The following is a 14344-nucleotide window of genomic DNA, read 5'->3' as shown; positions in this document are numbered from 1 at the left end:
TTACAAGAATCTGGATTTGCATGTAATGAAAGGTTTTGTTGCTTATTCCCACTGACAATATTTAATCATCAAGTGTTTACATAAAACCTTATTGTTATATTCTCCTACATCCCTTGGAATGCAATGCCTTGTTACAATGCAAATAGATGTAACCCATGTTCTCAATTAGATTAAATGATAGTACGTAATTTTTAGATTTACAGAATAGTGTTAAAAATTAATCTCAGCGTAGCAGAGTGTCACAGTATTAAAGAGGATAAGGAAGTGTTATCCTAACCATGACACACAGCAGAGAGGTTCAGGAAGTGTCTCAGAAAAGCAACTGGAAATGAGAAGCCAAGCTAAACTGTGCCCCTTATTTAGAGTTCACAGTCACATTTCAGAACGTAACACAGGCCAAATCTCCCTTTCATCCAGTTCCTGAGGATTTTGGGAACTGTAGTCCAGAATGGCTGCTCTGAAGAATACCTGCTATTACGGGGAGTTTTCTATCAGCAAAGATGAAGCTAACAAGGCAGACAAAAGCCATCTCTCCCAAGATGAAAGAAGCGTTTGGATCCCTGGAATCTTGATACAGACACTTTTTAAGGCAAATTGGTGATTTTGGCATCAGAAGGAAGTTCTTCCTTCTTCCCCTTCCTCCAGCTCCTTGAAAAGAGTGTGCCTTCTCCTGAAAACACTATGGTGTAAGACCGAAGAGATAAGGGAAGAGTTCTGTTGTAAAACATTTCCAAGGGGCAACCCGTCTGTGAAATTGGTCCTGCCACTGACAGAATAACAGTTACAGGATCGGCTGAAAAATGCCCCAGTGCACTCTGCTCCTGGTCATTTGGAGTCTTAATCTGGTTTCCAATAAAAGCAATTGTGATGTTGTACTACTGCAATATAAAAGGACCTTCTACAAAACTATCCTTGCCAGCTGAGAGAAGGCATCGGATCTAACCTGGTTATATATTATATAATTATGTATATTCTTTGGTAGATCTGACATTTACTTTAGCTCTGAATTTGGCCAGAGAATCACAGGTGCTCATGACCTAATATTAATACTACAGTTTGATCATACTGAACCAAACTCAAGGGCAATGTTGAATAAAAGAGCAAGTTGGATGTTAAGTGAATCACGATGCAAGGTGGTGTAACCTACATGAAGAAGTTGTGAGTAAATTGTGCCAGTTGGGTGAAAGTAAGCAAAACCAGATAAAAAATGTAAACTCCAGAGGACAGAAAAGTAGTTACAGTAGAAGGAAAAAAAAGGAAGACTCTCCGATAACCTCTCTCTTATACCTTTTATGCTGCACACGGTGCTATCAGTTTATGCTCACCTAGACCCACTAACCTTAATTAATACATCACCATCCCATAGATTCTGAATCTGGGCATTGAGATTACACAGAAAAGAATATCTTTCATTTCCCAAGGAATACAGCAATCGAGATGCATACTAATGATCATATAAGGAAAACTCCATAGTTCTCACAAGCAAAAAGCTGCAGTATTATCCCAGGTTTTGCACATGGTTTTTCTAAAGAATGTCATGTCAGGCTTGAAATACTTCAGATATTGTCATCATGGCATCCTGTGGGAAGAAATTATTCTATGTTTTTTAGTAATGCTGTTCTGTAAATAACAAGAAGAAAGTTGTGAATAGCACATTTATCAAGCGATATGATTTAAACCTGTTTTGAGTCTAGCTGGTTCCCAGAAGCAAGAGAAAATTCATTATTATCAAGATAATATATGCTCAGGTGGATTTATTCTGTGGGTTGATATTATTTTACCTTCTTATTGCTTCTTTTTGATTTTGCAGGCAAGAAGAAAAGAAAAGAAAGTCCCAGTCTGGTGACAGGCCTATGAAAGATGAACGCATTTTAAACCTGCAGAAAAAGATTGTAGAAAAAACAATGGAGCGTAAAAAGCAAGCAGGACTCTTAAAGATTACCCCCCAGAAAACCAGCATGGCATCGAGGAAGGTCTGGGAGTTACATAAGGAGAAAAGCTCTGCAGCAGACCTGCTGTTCACAGACCTTTGCTCAACTGCCAGCACTGGCGGGGGGGCAGAGGCAGATGGTGCCATACATGACTGGCCATAGCAATCCCTGCTTCCTGCACAGGCACCATTTCTCCAAACCATGGCCTTGACCTCACCTTCTTGTCACACATTCTGCTGCCACAGAGCAGTGCTCATCTGTACGACACTCAGCTTCCCACTCGTTACCACACACTCTCACCCCATCAAAACAGCATCTTACCCTCTGTCCCTAACTCCTGCCTTTCTCAGCTTCCTATCACACACATCCCATTGCACCAAACCGGGATGCTCACCCCCTCTCTCACCCAAGGCATGTTCCAGTTTATCATTCCTGTATTTTTACCGCGTCTTTCCTCAGCCTGGTCCCACAACATCGGATGGAAGCCCCAATAGCCCTGTAGGCTCTATGCTGGTTCACACTGGTTGTGTTTCCTTGGCGAGTGTCTAAAGATAAGCGGTGAGGAACTGCTGCTCCTGCTGCTGCCGCCTCTGCCTTGCCTCATGCATGCCTAACATTTAGAAGTGGTTCATATAGCAGTAACAGTACATGTACCACAGCATATGGAACAGTGCAGTGAACAGTCATGATGGGATCACTTTAAAAGCTGCACTAGCCCAGTGTAAAATTAGAACTAAATCTCCCAATCCGTTAAAATAATAACTCTTTACCTATTTGAGTAGTTAGTTAGTAGTGAGAAAGTTAGATGAAGCTGAATTCAATGAAGAGGAAAATTGTATTTTAGCGCAATCTTTCAGAGTATCAATGTTTGCTGCCTTCAGAATCCCCATTTCAGGCAAGCAAAACATGTAGGTGCTTATATAGACAACTAGGTCTCTCCTTTCTAGAAAAGAAAGCATTGAAGACCTATTTGAAGAAAGCATTTCCTAAATTGGGATGGCTTTCTGAACTGAGGTTTTGAACACATGCTTAAACACTTTGCTGAATCGAGTCCGGAGTAAAGTAGAACCAATAAATGCAGACTTCAAAGGAAAGCAGCCATATAATTACAAATGTGAGACTTTTTTTAAAAAAACAAAGAGAAATTATAAATTCACAGCTCGAACTTTTGACTACCTGATGTGGGTCTGTATGAGTGCTCTGCTGTCATATGAATGAACAAAAAAGCCAGGGTTTGAAAGTTGGTGTTAGATTTTGTCTTTTTCTTGAGCTTAGCTTTACACAGCGAGTCTCTTCAGCTGTCACAGTGCTTTTGTTTATGTTCTGCTCAGATGTTAAGACATCTGTAAAAAAAAAGAAAAAACAATGGAAAAAATTCAAGGTTACTATAAATTATTTAGCTGTTTTGGTCTATCTTCCATCAGTGCTGTTCAGCTCTGCATGACCCTATCCAAATGTTACTACAGGGAAGTGGCTCAATTCTGGTCAGATATGCTCAGCAGCATCTTTATTCTAGCTGAACTGCATATTGCTGAAAGTGGTGTTAGTGTGACTATAGGAAAAAATTCCTCCCTTAGTTATAACGCAACAGGTAACCCCTTCTATTAAAGTTCCAAGTCCAGATTGTGGCTTCAGTTACGTTTGTGATGGCCCTTTAGGCCCAGGGGGTTTGTGCTGATATAAGTCAAGGTAATATTTGTTTATAAATGACCATTACATTCTTAATAAAACAGAATTTATATTGCAATTTGGAAAACAAACCATAAGAAAAAGTACCATTAATGAAAAAAAAAGTATTTTTCTACCATTTTAAGCAAAGAATCAGAAGAAAAAGTAGCAGTTTTCTGTTTGTTCTGAGCTTTTTTGGGAACGCTCCCTTGTGAACCCAGCTTCTGAATCAGCGAACCAGTAGAGTCTGACAGGATTTGTGCAACTGTTCATTTATGGCTTCAAGAATAAACTGTTGGCAAGGAAAGCACATAAGGTAGCAGCATTGGAGTAAACCATCCAGATGTAGTTTTATCTTGATTTAACATTTTGTGGAGTGGTGCAGCTGTGTTTAATTCATCTTAAACTGGGCAACCCACTCAAGTTACCTTTCTATTCATCATGCCCAGTTTGATGTTGACAAGTTTCCCAGTCATGGTAGCAGATAAACTGTGTTGCCAGCCAGCCAGACTATCAAATACAAGTTCAGTGTACCCTCTAAAGAGAACCACTATAGTTTCTGCAGTCTGATCATCTGTGTGTCTTTTCTGCAGGATTCTTCGCAATGGAACCATTGGAAAGAACTGGAAGAGAGTCGGGAACGACAGTTCAGGATCCTTCAACATGGCTTCATGGCCAGAGAAGCAGCTCAGAAAATGGCTGCCTACGAGGCAGCAAGAAGTGGAGCCACAGTCTGTATATTGCGCTCTGAAGTAAACTAAAATACATTTGGAACAAATTCAGGCCTGCTGGAAATCTCCCAGCATGCCCATTTACTACAAGGTTGAATTTTAATCTATGTTTCACCTTTACAGAGTAATTAGAAAAATTTGGGTCATACAGGCACAACAGAATAAAAATGTGTTAATTTTTTTGTAATAGAATTTCATTTTTAAGCTATAATGATACATTTTTTTCTGTTAGAATCAAAAGTTTTTAGAAACCAAAACCTTACCATCAGAGCTGCTACAGCAGAACGGAAAATATCTGGGCAAGAGTGTTGAGATCTGTATTTCTGTTATCATTGTATGCTATGCCATGGTTTGCTGTGCTCATCTTCCAAAAGAATAAAAACGAGGGCAAAAACCAAGGAACATTTGTTCACATATGCATCTTTTCAGAAGGCATGGTCAGCCCAAGTTCCTAACACATCTTCTTACATGACAGTAACTGTGTGCAAGAGGATCACCAGTTTCAACACTGGTTTTAGAAGATGAGGGAGGGAAGAACTGTTTAGAAGGTTTAGAAGATCTGATAGCTTCCAGGAGCCAGAGTCTAGATTCAGTGACCCAGATAGACCATTCCTCTATTCGCAGATGTGAATCTCTTCGGTCTTCAATCAGTGGAAGGAGAACATAACATTGCTTGATCTCTTTAGGGAGCTGCTTCCAGAAAAAGTCAAAATTCTGTTACTCACCTAGAAGATAATTTGCCCTCTATGACAATTTCTATACTGTGTAAAACAGCCTTTAAATCACAAGACTTATTCTAGGCACAAAGCCAAGGAGGATATAAATCTGAATTAAAATCTGCACAGCAGTTAAGACTATGTAATGTATTTCTATTTTAACTCGATGCCAGTTACTAAGTGTTTAATTACGGCTATTGCAAATATTTAAATTGAAGGAGACTGTCGCTGACATTAGAGTCAGGCAGCTGCTTTTAATGCTCTTACAACATTAAATTTCTCACTTTTTACAGAAGGAAGCTTAATGGAATTCTTTTGTTGCCACCTAGCTGTGAAGATCACTTCCACAAGCTGATAAAATGTGCTTTATTTTTCATTCAAAGTAAATGCTACGGTAGTCCACGAAAGTAATGTAGGACTCATGCTCAGTAGGAAGAGTTAAGGAACATGGGAGAGTGAAAAGAAGGAATGATAGTGGAACAACAGAGAAGAGGGAACTATGACACTGTGTCTAGTAGGGGATTGTAATAGCTTAAAATGTCAAACCCTTGGTGGCAGGGAGTTTATCTTCCTTTGTGGTTGTTCAGCATTCTGTTGCATTGTATTTCAGAACAACAAAGCCAAGTGGTGACTGTAACACCTCGTTTTTCCAGAAGCTAGCAATTAACAGGGCCGACAGTCATGGTCTGGGATCTTGCATAGCTGAATAGTTCCTCTTAAACTTTTTGATGTGTCTTGTGTTTTGAGAATTTAAGAAGAATATAAAATCATCATTAAGCAAATAGATAGGCAGGTGTATTTAGGTAGGTAATATGGAAATTTCAAAACCCCATCATACTGCATGCTTCTGCCCCTTCCCCTGTGATGTTGGACCCAGTTTTCAAAATCCTTACTGAATTGCAATCAAGCTGATTCATAACTATTTCCTTCTCCATGTTTTCCCTGCTCTCAAATGAAAGGACTGAGGAATAGAGGAATCTCAATAATCCAGCTGCGGAATTTTTACTTCAGAAGTCACAAATAGCCGTATTGCTACTTTAAGATCTGATGCATAAAGTCATCTCATCTTCAGAATCAACGTTTTGAGGAATGTAAAAGAATGTGAGTCTTTTGGGAAAAATGTCAATATATTTCTATATTGATATTTTTATATCAATATAGCCTATTGATTTTTCAGTGGTGGCAGGTCTTGCAACAGAATATGCAGAATAACATTAAAAATACCACATTCCTCCTGACCAATGTGGATGACTTGATGTTGGAGGCAGCTGATCCCATCCAGAACCACTCTGCCCCTGGCCACTAGAGCACCTTCTCTAGTATTCCTGTTCCAGCAATGTGGTACACAGAAACCTGAGGTGATCAGCAAAGGGTTAGTAGGACTTGCTGGCATTATGCTACAAAAGCAGCTGTAATGCCACTGGAGCCAGGTGAGCTTGGAAGCAATTCAGCTGCATTCAGACTGCTGCCTCAGCTGGTGCCTGTGGCCCAGACCATCCACAACCTGGTTCATCCACGCACAGGTAATTGAGAGTCAGCAATGCCTCTACACTCATCCTGCTCCACGGAAACAGGTACATGAATAATTCATGATTCATTCATTTACATATTTGTTACACTATTTGCAGGCAAGAAGATGACGAGGGTAAGTAAACAAGGCTGACTCAAATCATCTAACAAAACAGACTTACAAAATCAGAGGTTTCACCTGACTGATCTTAGTGACAGACTCATTAAGAAACCCTTTTAGTGCTGAAAGCTGCGTGTTCCAGAGGTCTCCTATTTCAGTGTAAATGGCTGGACCGCAAAAGCCTTGACATGCAAGTGCGGTGCGAGGAGGCCCAGGTTACCTGAGGAAGACCGAGGGGTTTCAGCCCTGCCACGAGCGTCGGAGGCAGGGTGCTCACACCTCCTGTAACACAAGTCGCTGCTGGGTGGCACTTGGCTCCCTCTTCCCAGTCAGCCCCAGTAAGGAGGCAAAGTCCCCACTCAGCGACTGCCCGGCCAGGTAATCCGACCTGCCCTCGCGAGCACAGGTATTTTATTTAAATGAAACCAAAGGCACAGAGGCAAATATGTTGGAATGGCAAGCAGAAAAAATACCTAGTACAAATCTCTAAGCGCTGTTCACCTAGGGGAGAAGGCAAGAAATGTCACTAGGAAAAGCTACGAGCTCATCTGCAAAGAGCCAAGCGGCCGGGCACGGGGCAGCAAGATCCAGGGACGGCCAGAGGATCCGTGCGCTGAGGCAAAGCAGTTGGGAAAACTCGATGCTGTGGTGAGGGCATCGAAACACCTCTGCAAGTGGCTGTGACGAGTTACATACAGGATCTGGGCTAATTAGATGCGACAGGTAACGACCTCCCGGGTTGATGGCTCTGATGAATTGTGCTCAGTGCGTGTGAAACAGGAGACTGACACGTGCCCCCGCCCCGGCACAACAACATCGCGGAACACAGCAAAAGCACACTCCTGCCTCGGCCGCCCCTTTCAGAGCCCCTCAGAGATGAACTAACCCTGGGACCGAGGACAAGCTCCCAAGGGGCAGCCGCCACCCCCCAGGGCCACGGCGTCCCGCCGTGAGGGGGGAGCAGGCCGCGGGCGGCCCCGCACAGGCCGCACGCCCGCTCCGCCCCCAGCCGCCCGCGAAACTACAACTCCCAGCACACCCCGCGGCCGGATAAAGGCGGGGCCGCTCGCCTCACCTCTTCCTAATTGACGTGCGCGGCGGCCATTCCGCGAGCCGCGGGATCGCGGTCCCCCAATGGCGGGAGAGCGGGGGCGGGCGTTGCCCTACGCCGCTGCCGGGCCGGGCGCTGGGGGTGAGTGCTGCGGGCCGGGGGCTCGGTGGCGGGGCTGGGAGCGGGGCCCGGGAGCGGCACCGGCGCCTGCGGGCCCGCTCTGTCTTTCTGAGGCGCCCGGGGCGGCGGGCGGCAGGTGAGGGGAAGGGGAGAGGCGATGGGGGGGGGGGGGGGTGGCGCAGCCGCGCCCGGCCGCGGTGGGGGAGGGGCGGGCCGGCGCTGAGGGGAGCGGGGGCAGCGGGGGCTCCCCCCGCCGGTGCGGGCAGCCGGGCCCTGCGCGGCGGGGCCGGGGCGGTGCTGCCCCTTCTCTGGGCCGGGGACGGTGACCCCAGCCCCTTCCCCCGAGCACGGCCCTGCTCGCTGCTGCGGCGGCCCTGAGGGGCTCCCCCTCAGCTGCCCCCGGCCTGCCCGGGCTCCGCCTGGGCCGCCCGTGTGGCGTGTCCCGCTCACCCCCCCCCCGCCGTCTGTTATTTTTATTTTTTCCTCTCCGCCGCTCTGCGGGGCTCCGGGGCCTGTGAGCGCCGCTGCCCAGCCCTCGGGGCCGGGCCCGGCCCGGCGGCGGCTCCCCTCGTCGCCGGGCGGCCGGCAGCGCTGGGGTCCGGGCGCGGCTGGGCCTGCCGCCGTTTTCTGCCCCGTCTTCCCTGGAAAGCGAGAGCCGCCGGGCCTTGCGGGCGGGCTGCTCGGCCTCTCCCGGTGCTGGCCGGGGCGTAAGCTGCGTCTGCGGCCAGGGCCGCCTCGGGGTGTCCTGAAGCGGCTGAGGGAGAGCTGGGGAGGAGGCCGCGGCGATCCCCTCTCCGCGGGAGGAAGAGGGGCGGCCCAGCACAGGCGGTAGGTGTGTAGCTGCGCGAAGTTGTGGGCCTGTCCTCCCATTTTCTGTGACAGCAGGAGCGGAGGGAAGGCTTCCCTTCTACCTCAGCGTCCCCTACACCTCCGTTACAGGGTGAGAAAAGAGTCAACTTTTTTCTTTTCTTCTGTATCGGATTTTGGGACTACTGAAAGTAAGCTGTAGCCTATTTCAGAGGAACTTATGCGCCTAAGAGCAACGAGGAGCTTTTCTTCTGGCCAGTCTATTTTTTTTGTTGTTTCTGAACTAGGATATCTGGCCAGCTGAAAGTTTTGCGTGTGTTTTGTTCTCTGGGTGTTTTCTTAGCTTCTTTGTTTTGTTTCGGATTTGGGGTTTGTTGTTGTTTGGGGTTTTTTGGTTAGGCTGCTCATAAACGTGTCTTATTTGTCTGTAGATGTAGCTAACTGTTTAGAGCGGGCAGGCTAGTATATCTCTATGGTAGGCTTTTTATCTTTCATCTTTATTCTTTTTATAGTGCCTCTCACCAAGCTTTTGTAGTATGGGACTGCTTATTTTGGATAAAACATAATAGACTCAGCTTCTGTTTTCGTTGAAGTTGGTGTAGTGCATCTGAAAAAATGAGAGCGTCTTTAAAGGTACTGGAAATACATGATAGGCAAGTTTTGAAAGAGTGAAATGTTAGATTACTGTTCCCTGTGATAAAAATATCTTAAGACTAGCACTTTGTGATTGGTACCTGTATCTTCTGACCACAGAAATTTTTTTAGTATGTGCTGCATCTTTGATACTGTGTTTCCTGTTGTTAGGAGTGCAAAGAGAGGCCTTCAGAGTGGAAATGAGAAGTCTTAAAGGCAGAGCATATCATCTTTTGACAAATGCAGCGTATACTGTTTTTGTCACCTGTGCCTTGCACACACCAAATATTTAGACTGACATTATTGCTTTCTTCAAGTAGTTACTTTAGTGTATTTGTAGTGGTTAGGATAATTATAAAGTCAAGTCTTGTTTATGTTAGTCAGACATGGTAAAAATGTCTACCTCTTGCTTAAGCTGACTTGCCTCAGTTCATGCTAAGCATGTGGGAGACCAAGACTTTGTTTTCAGAGTGGTGTAAGAAAAGTTTTCAGTTTATGTTGTTTAGAGAATCCATTTTTTTGGAATTGTAATTCAAATATGTTAAATTAGGTTAACTTGAACTCAGTGAAAATGTTAACTTTTTTATAGAGGAAGAAATTTAACAGGAGACTTATATGATGAATACGGGAATCAATATTCTTTTACCCCTAGTGTAAACATTCTTAACTTAGATGACTTTACCTTTATTCTTCTCAAGTACCTACCTGTACAGAGAAAGGTTGGTAGATATAGTCCTTAAAATGCTAGTGAGTTAGCTAGAATAAACCTTGAACTTTGTTGTTTTCAGGACAACACTACTTAGGCCCTTGGGAGAGCTAAATGACAGGAACAATAACTGCATGGGCAGAGCTCTGCATATGAGAGGAAGGGGAGTGGCTTTTTCTGGTATGGTGTCATCCTGCAGCGGTGCAATAAAAAGTTTGTAAAAGTTGAAAGCATTTATTGGCTTGTGAAGTTGATCTGCTAAGTTTTCACATTAAAAAAAATCCTTTTCTACTTCTTTTTTTTTTTTTAAATCTTAATTCTAGAATTTTGATGTCTGAATGCATCTTGCTACAGGTGTAATAGATGAGCTCGCTAACAGCTTCAGTTGGAGTTACTTGATGCTTATGGGTTAGGGGGGAGGTTGATGCAGTAACTCTACTTGTATTATCCAGTCTGGGAAGTCTTGGTGCTGGGTCTCACAGTGACTGCTGGAGCAGGAGCATATAAACCTTATCATTTAATTTGGGCTATCCAGTCTTGTATAACAAATCATATTATTAAATTGAGTGGTCCTGAGGTTTTGAAAATCTTCAAGGAATTCTTATTGATGGGTATGTCTCTAAATGGGCAAAACTCAGAACTGTTGTGTTTACTTCTGTTCCTGTGCGCTACTTACTTGATCTGTGATGTATTCAAGAAAGTAATCTTTGCTTTATTTTTGCTACCCATTCTTACAGTTCAGGTAATTAACTTTGAAGTTTCCTGAGTAAGCCAATAACATGGAAATCTATAGCCCCACAGAAGAGGTTTGCTCTTACAAGACAAAAATGTTGCTGGATCATGAGACTCCTTCCATAGTCATAATAAATTCCAGCAGTCTGATTTTCTTTATAAACATGACTCTCGGGAGTTGAGTCATGTTGGTACTGATGAACCTGCCTATGATGATTTATTTTAAGGTGGTTTTACAGTGTTGAGCTTCCTTATGGGTATCAATTCTTAACTTTCTTCAGAAGAAGAAGCTTCTGAAGAGGTTAGGATTTGAGCCATTAGCAGCTAGAACACTTGTACCTTATGTATACTCTCTGTATTAAGTATAAAAACAGCTTACTGCTGATGTTGTAAGATTCTGAAAATTAAGCCATCTAAATAGCAGTGATGCTCTCTGTCACTTAGTTTGAGAAGCGGCTCTGTCCTGTGTTGCCTTTGAGGTCTAATATTAGATCCTCTGAGACACGTTGTACTAATCCTGTAAATAATCTGTTCCTTGGTATCCTGGTAAAGAAGTATGTGAATATTTAACGTAGGTAAGGTGGTCTTAGCACGACAGGGCTTCTATTGTGTATTACTTCAGTTTTCTTTTCACCATAGTTTTCAAATGTAAGGGGTTTTTTGTTGTTTATTTGGGGTTTTTTGTTTGTTTTCTTCTGTCATAGCTGCTCTTTGGCACTTAAGCCACTTGTGGTCAAAGAGAATCTGTGCAACTGTTTATGTTTGGAGTCATCCCAGGTGCTTGCTCCCCCCTGTATTTTTAATGCTTTCTAAAGATACTTTGTCAACATACCATTGCACTGGGTTGTATACAGTGTTAAATCCGGAAAGCACCGAGTCTTGTGAAATCTGGGTGTTTACATCCAAAACTATTGCTGTCTAGTGAATGCATCAGACTTTTTTGCTGTCTTTCAGCAGTGCAGATAGGTCAGTGTATCAGACTGCTCTACCAGGTTCTATTTAAAAACAGTTCTAACAACTTGTAATTTAAAGTAAACATACAGAAAGTTTTTCTTTATAATCCTCAGATGTGTGTATCAAATAACATTTCCCAGCTTTTTAATGTCCAAGTGTTTTTTTCCAATTCCATATCTAAGGAGAATCAAGGAAAAACGTCTTTTGGCTTTCTTGATGAAATAAACTTATAAAGAATCTAATGGCGTAACTTCTTGATATACCTCATGTGTTGCTCGGTCTCATTAATCCTCCTGCTGTGTGTGGGGAAACTGCTTTGCCTTGCCTTGTTTCTAAAAAGCTCCAAAACCAAACCTATGAATAATAATCATGTGAGAGAGGAACTCCTATAGCACCTAGAAGGTGTGCTCACAGAACAGTCTGTCTGGTTTTCTTTGTATGAGTGCAGAATTAGGCATGGTTTTGTTTTAAAAGTTCTTCTTCCCTATTCCAAAAATTCAGTGAAGTGAATAAAATAGGATCTTCCCAAGAATGCTGGTAAGGCTGGCAGAAAAGCTTTCTTCCTTAACAGAATGAAATGAAATCTAGGCCTAAAGAACAGTGGGGTGAAGTGCGCAAAGAGAACTCGCATTACCTGGACACAGATTGTTATGAAAATAGTTGCATAGGGGAGTCCTGTACTGAGGAAGCAGGGGGCTGAAAGTCAGTTCCCGGCTTTCTCCGATAGGGAGCAAACTCCGATCCTTAATCGTCAACACCCCAGGTGAGAACATAAAGCTATTGCTCACATTTGCGAGAAAAACTTTTGGGTAACTACACATATAAGTTTAGATATTTAAAAAACATCTTAAAAAAAAAAAAAATTACAACTGTCAAAACTGATTAAGTTCTTATTGGGAGAGGGAGTTATGCATAACAGTTCTGAAAATTTCATCTACTGTGACCAGAATCTGCCTGTGGGCTCACTGCTAGTTAAGTCTGACATATAGCAAGTTGTCCAAGTTAAAAAAAAAAAAAAAAAAAAAAAAAGCCATGTCGACTTCCATTTTAGCTTTTGCAATATAGTGCCAGTTTTAAAATGACAAAATAGGAGAAAATTGATGAGTGGTGCATTGTGTTGCTTAAGTGTGCATAAATCTATTTTTGAGCTTAGAAAAGTACCAAATTTAGTGTAAGGATTTTTCTCAAGCCTGTTTTGTTTTAATAATGTCACATTTAAGTGTTAATGGGTTTCTTAAGGAAGCAAGTGATTGAAGAAATACAAGGAAAGTTTAAGAGGAAAGAAATCAGTCAGGCTTCCTTTGACTCAAGGTTATGATTGACTGCCGGTGCCATTCCATCCCACTGCATGGTGTCAGTATTTCTTAATCTGAGAATAGGTTAATAGCGTGTGTGCTGGTCTTTGAAGCATAGATCAAGGTCAGTATTGGGAAGACACTTCTGCAGTTCTTGTTTAGCATAATTGTTTTTTCCTGGTCCCAGCACTGTCTGCCCCCCAGCTCCTCACTGCATGTTGGACACAGGATAATTTTACCATGAGCAAGCTTTAAGATATGAACTTCAGTACCGTGTCAGATACTCATAACTGCCTTTATGCTTGCTTTTTGCCTCTTCCTTCTTAGCAGTTTGATTTCTGGTGGGTAGGGGCCTGCACACCTACAGTTACCACAGAGTAGCTATTATACGCTCTTACATGCTCTTGATTCCTGCCTGCACACAAACATTGCCTCCAGAGTCAGTCAGTTGTTTTTCAGTTAAACTTAATTGGGATTCCTTAGTATTTTTCCAGTTTGCTAACAAACTAGCTTGTTCTGGTGCTTAGTTTAGGAAAAGGCTAAGAATGACTGAGACTTCAGGCCCCGCTGTAGGTGTCTGAGGCTCAAACACCAAGCTCTGGGACTGCCCCTCCAGCTTGGGACAGAACCTGGTGACTCAGGAATGGGACTCTGGGAGAGGGGGTGGATGTAAGAGAACAGCCATCACAGACAGGTAACCTTCTCTCTTCTTTTCTTACAGGTTTGGAAGAAGATTGTTCTCAGATACTGAGAAATCGGGACTTTTTAACAGTGTACTACCTAAAGGAATATACGGAAGTGACAATTGTAGCTTCCCTGCAATTAATTTTGTTGGTGTTGGTACCTCTTGCTTTTTCTGTGGTTTTAGATCAAGAAACACCATGAGCGCAGTAAGTATTTTACTGCTCAAGGCAAACCTGATTCTTAAAACGTGTTGTTTATGGTGCCTCTGTAAATGTTTGTAAGCGTTTGCAGTAAATGCCCTGGAACATAAGCATGTGAAAGCTTCACGTAACTGCATGTTCTGTGATGCTGAAGATGTTTAATCTCGCTGGGTGCTAGCAGTAGTTCAGAAATGCTTACGATGTGAGCAAAAACCTTAGGTCAGACTGATTCCGATGGCTGGCTGGAAGCGAACATCTGACATAACTGTGAACTAGTCTTCCCACTTCTCTCAAACCATCGCGATATGTGTTTTCCTTTGTGACCCAACTGGTAAGACATCTGGGGTGATGGCTTTTCCATGATGCGAGGCTTTCAGGTGGGAACGACCCATCCACCGTTCTTTGCCTGTTGCAGCCTTTCAGGGGAGTGTTTTGTGCCTCCTTGTGTGCTTGCATTGGTGCTGCAAAGATGAGGGCCACGTTAAC

At 43.4% G+C, this 14344-nt stretch overlaps 2 protein-coding genes across 2 annotated transcripts in view; both read left to right on the top strand.

Annotated features, from left to right (window-relative positions):
* Positions 1 to 6352, top strand: part of CFAP99 (cilia and flagella associated protein 99) — a gene marked incomplete at both ends in the record, with an annotated part of 61246 nt that extends 54894 nt beyond the window's left edge. Inside the window, 3 exons of the mRNA XM_082315914.1 lie at positions 1811 to 1973; positions 4193 to 4351; positions 6224 to 6352. Coding sequence (XP_082172040.1) covers positions 1811 to 1973; positions 4193 to 4351; positions 6224 to 6352 — 451 coding nt within the window. The remainder of the gene's footprint in view (positions 1 to 1810; positions 1974 to 4192; positions 4352 to 6223) is intronic.
* Positions 6353 to 6460: 108 nt separating this feature from the next.
* The window catches only part of LOC309592487 (E3 ubiquitin-protein ligase RNF4-like), a gene marked incomplete at its 5' end in the record, with an annotated part of 17520 nt that continues 9636 nt past the window's right edge, over positions 6461 to 14344 (top strand). Inside the window, 6 exon segments of the mRNA XM_082315913.1 lie at positions 6461 to 6569; positions 6675 to 6691; positions 7821 to 7983; positions 13696 to 13805; positions 13807 to 13824; positions 13826 to 13864. Of these exon segments, the coding sequence (XP_082172039.1) occupies positions 6461 to 6569; positions 6675 to 6691; positions 7821 to 7983; positions 13696 to 13805; positions 13807 to 13824; positions 13826 to 13864 (456 nt within the window).

The sequence above is a fragment of the Platalea leucorodia genome (genome assembly GCF_965183815.1).
Source record: "Platalea leucorodia genome assembly, chromosome: 6".
In the NCBI taxonomy this organism is placed as follows: Eukaryota; Metazoa; Chordata; class Aves; order Pelecaniformes; family Threskiornithidae; genus Platalea; species Platalea leucorodia.
This window is presented reverse-complemented; position numbering and strand designations above follow the sequence as displayed.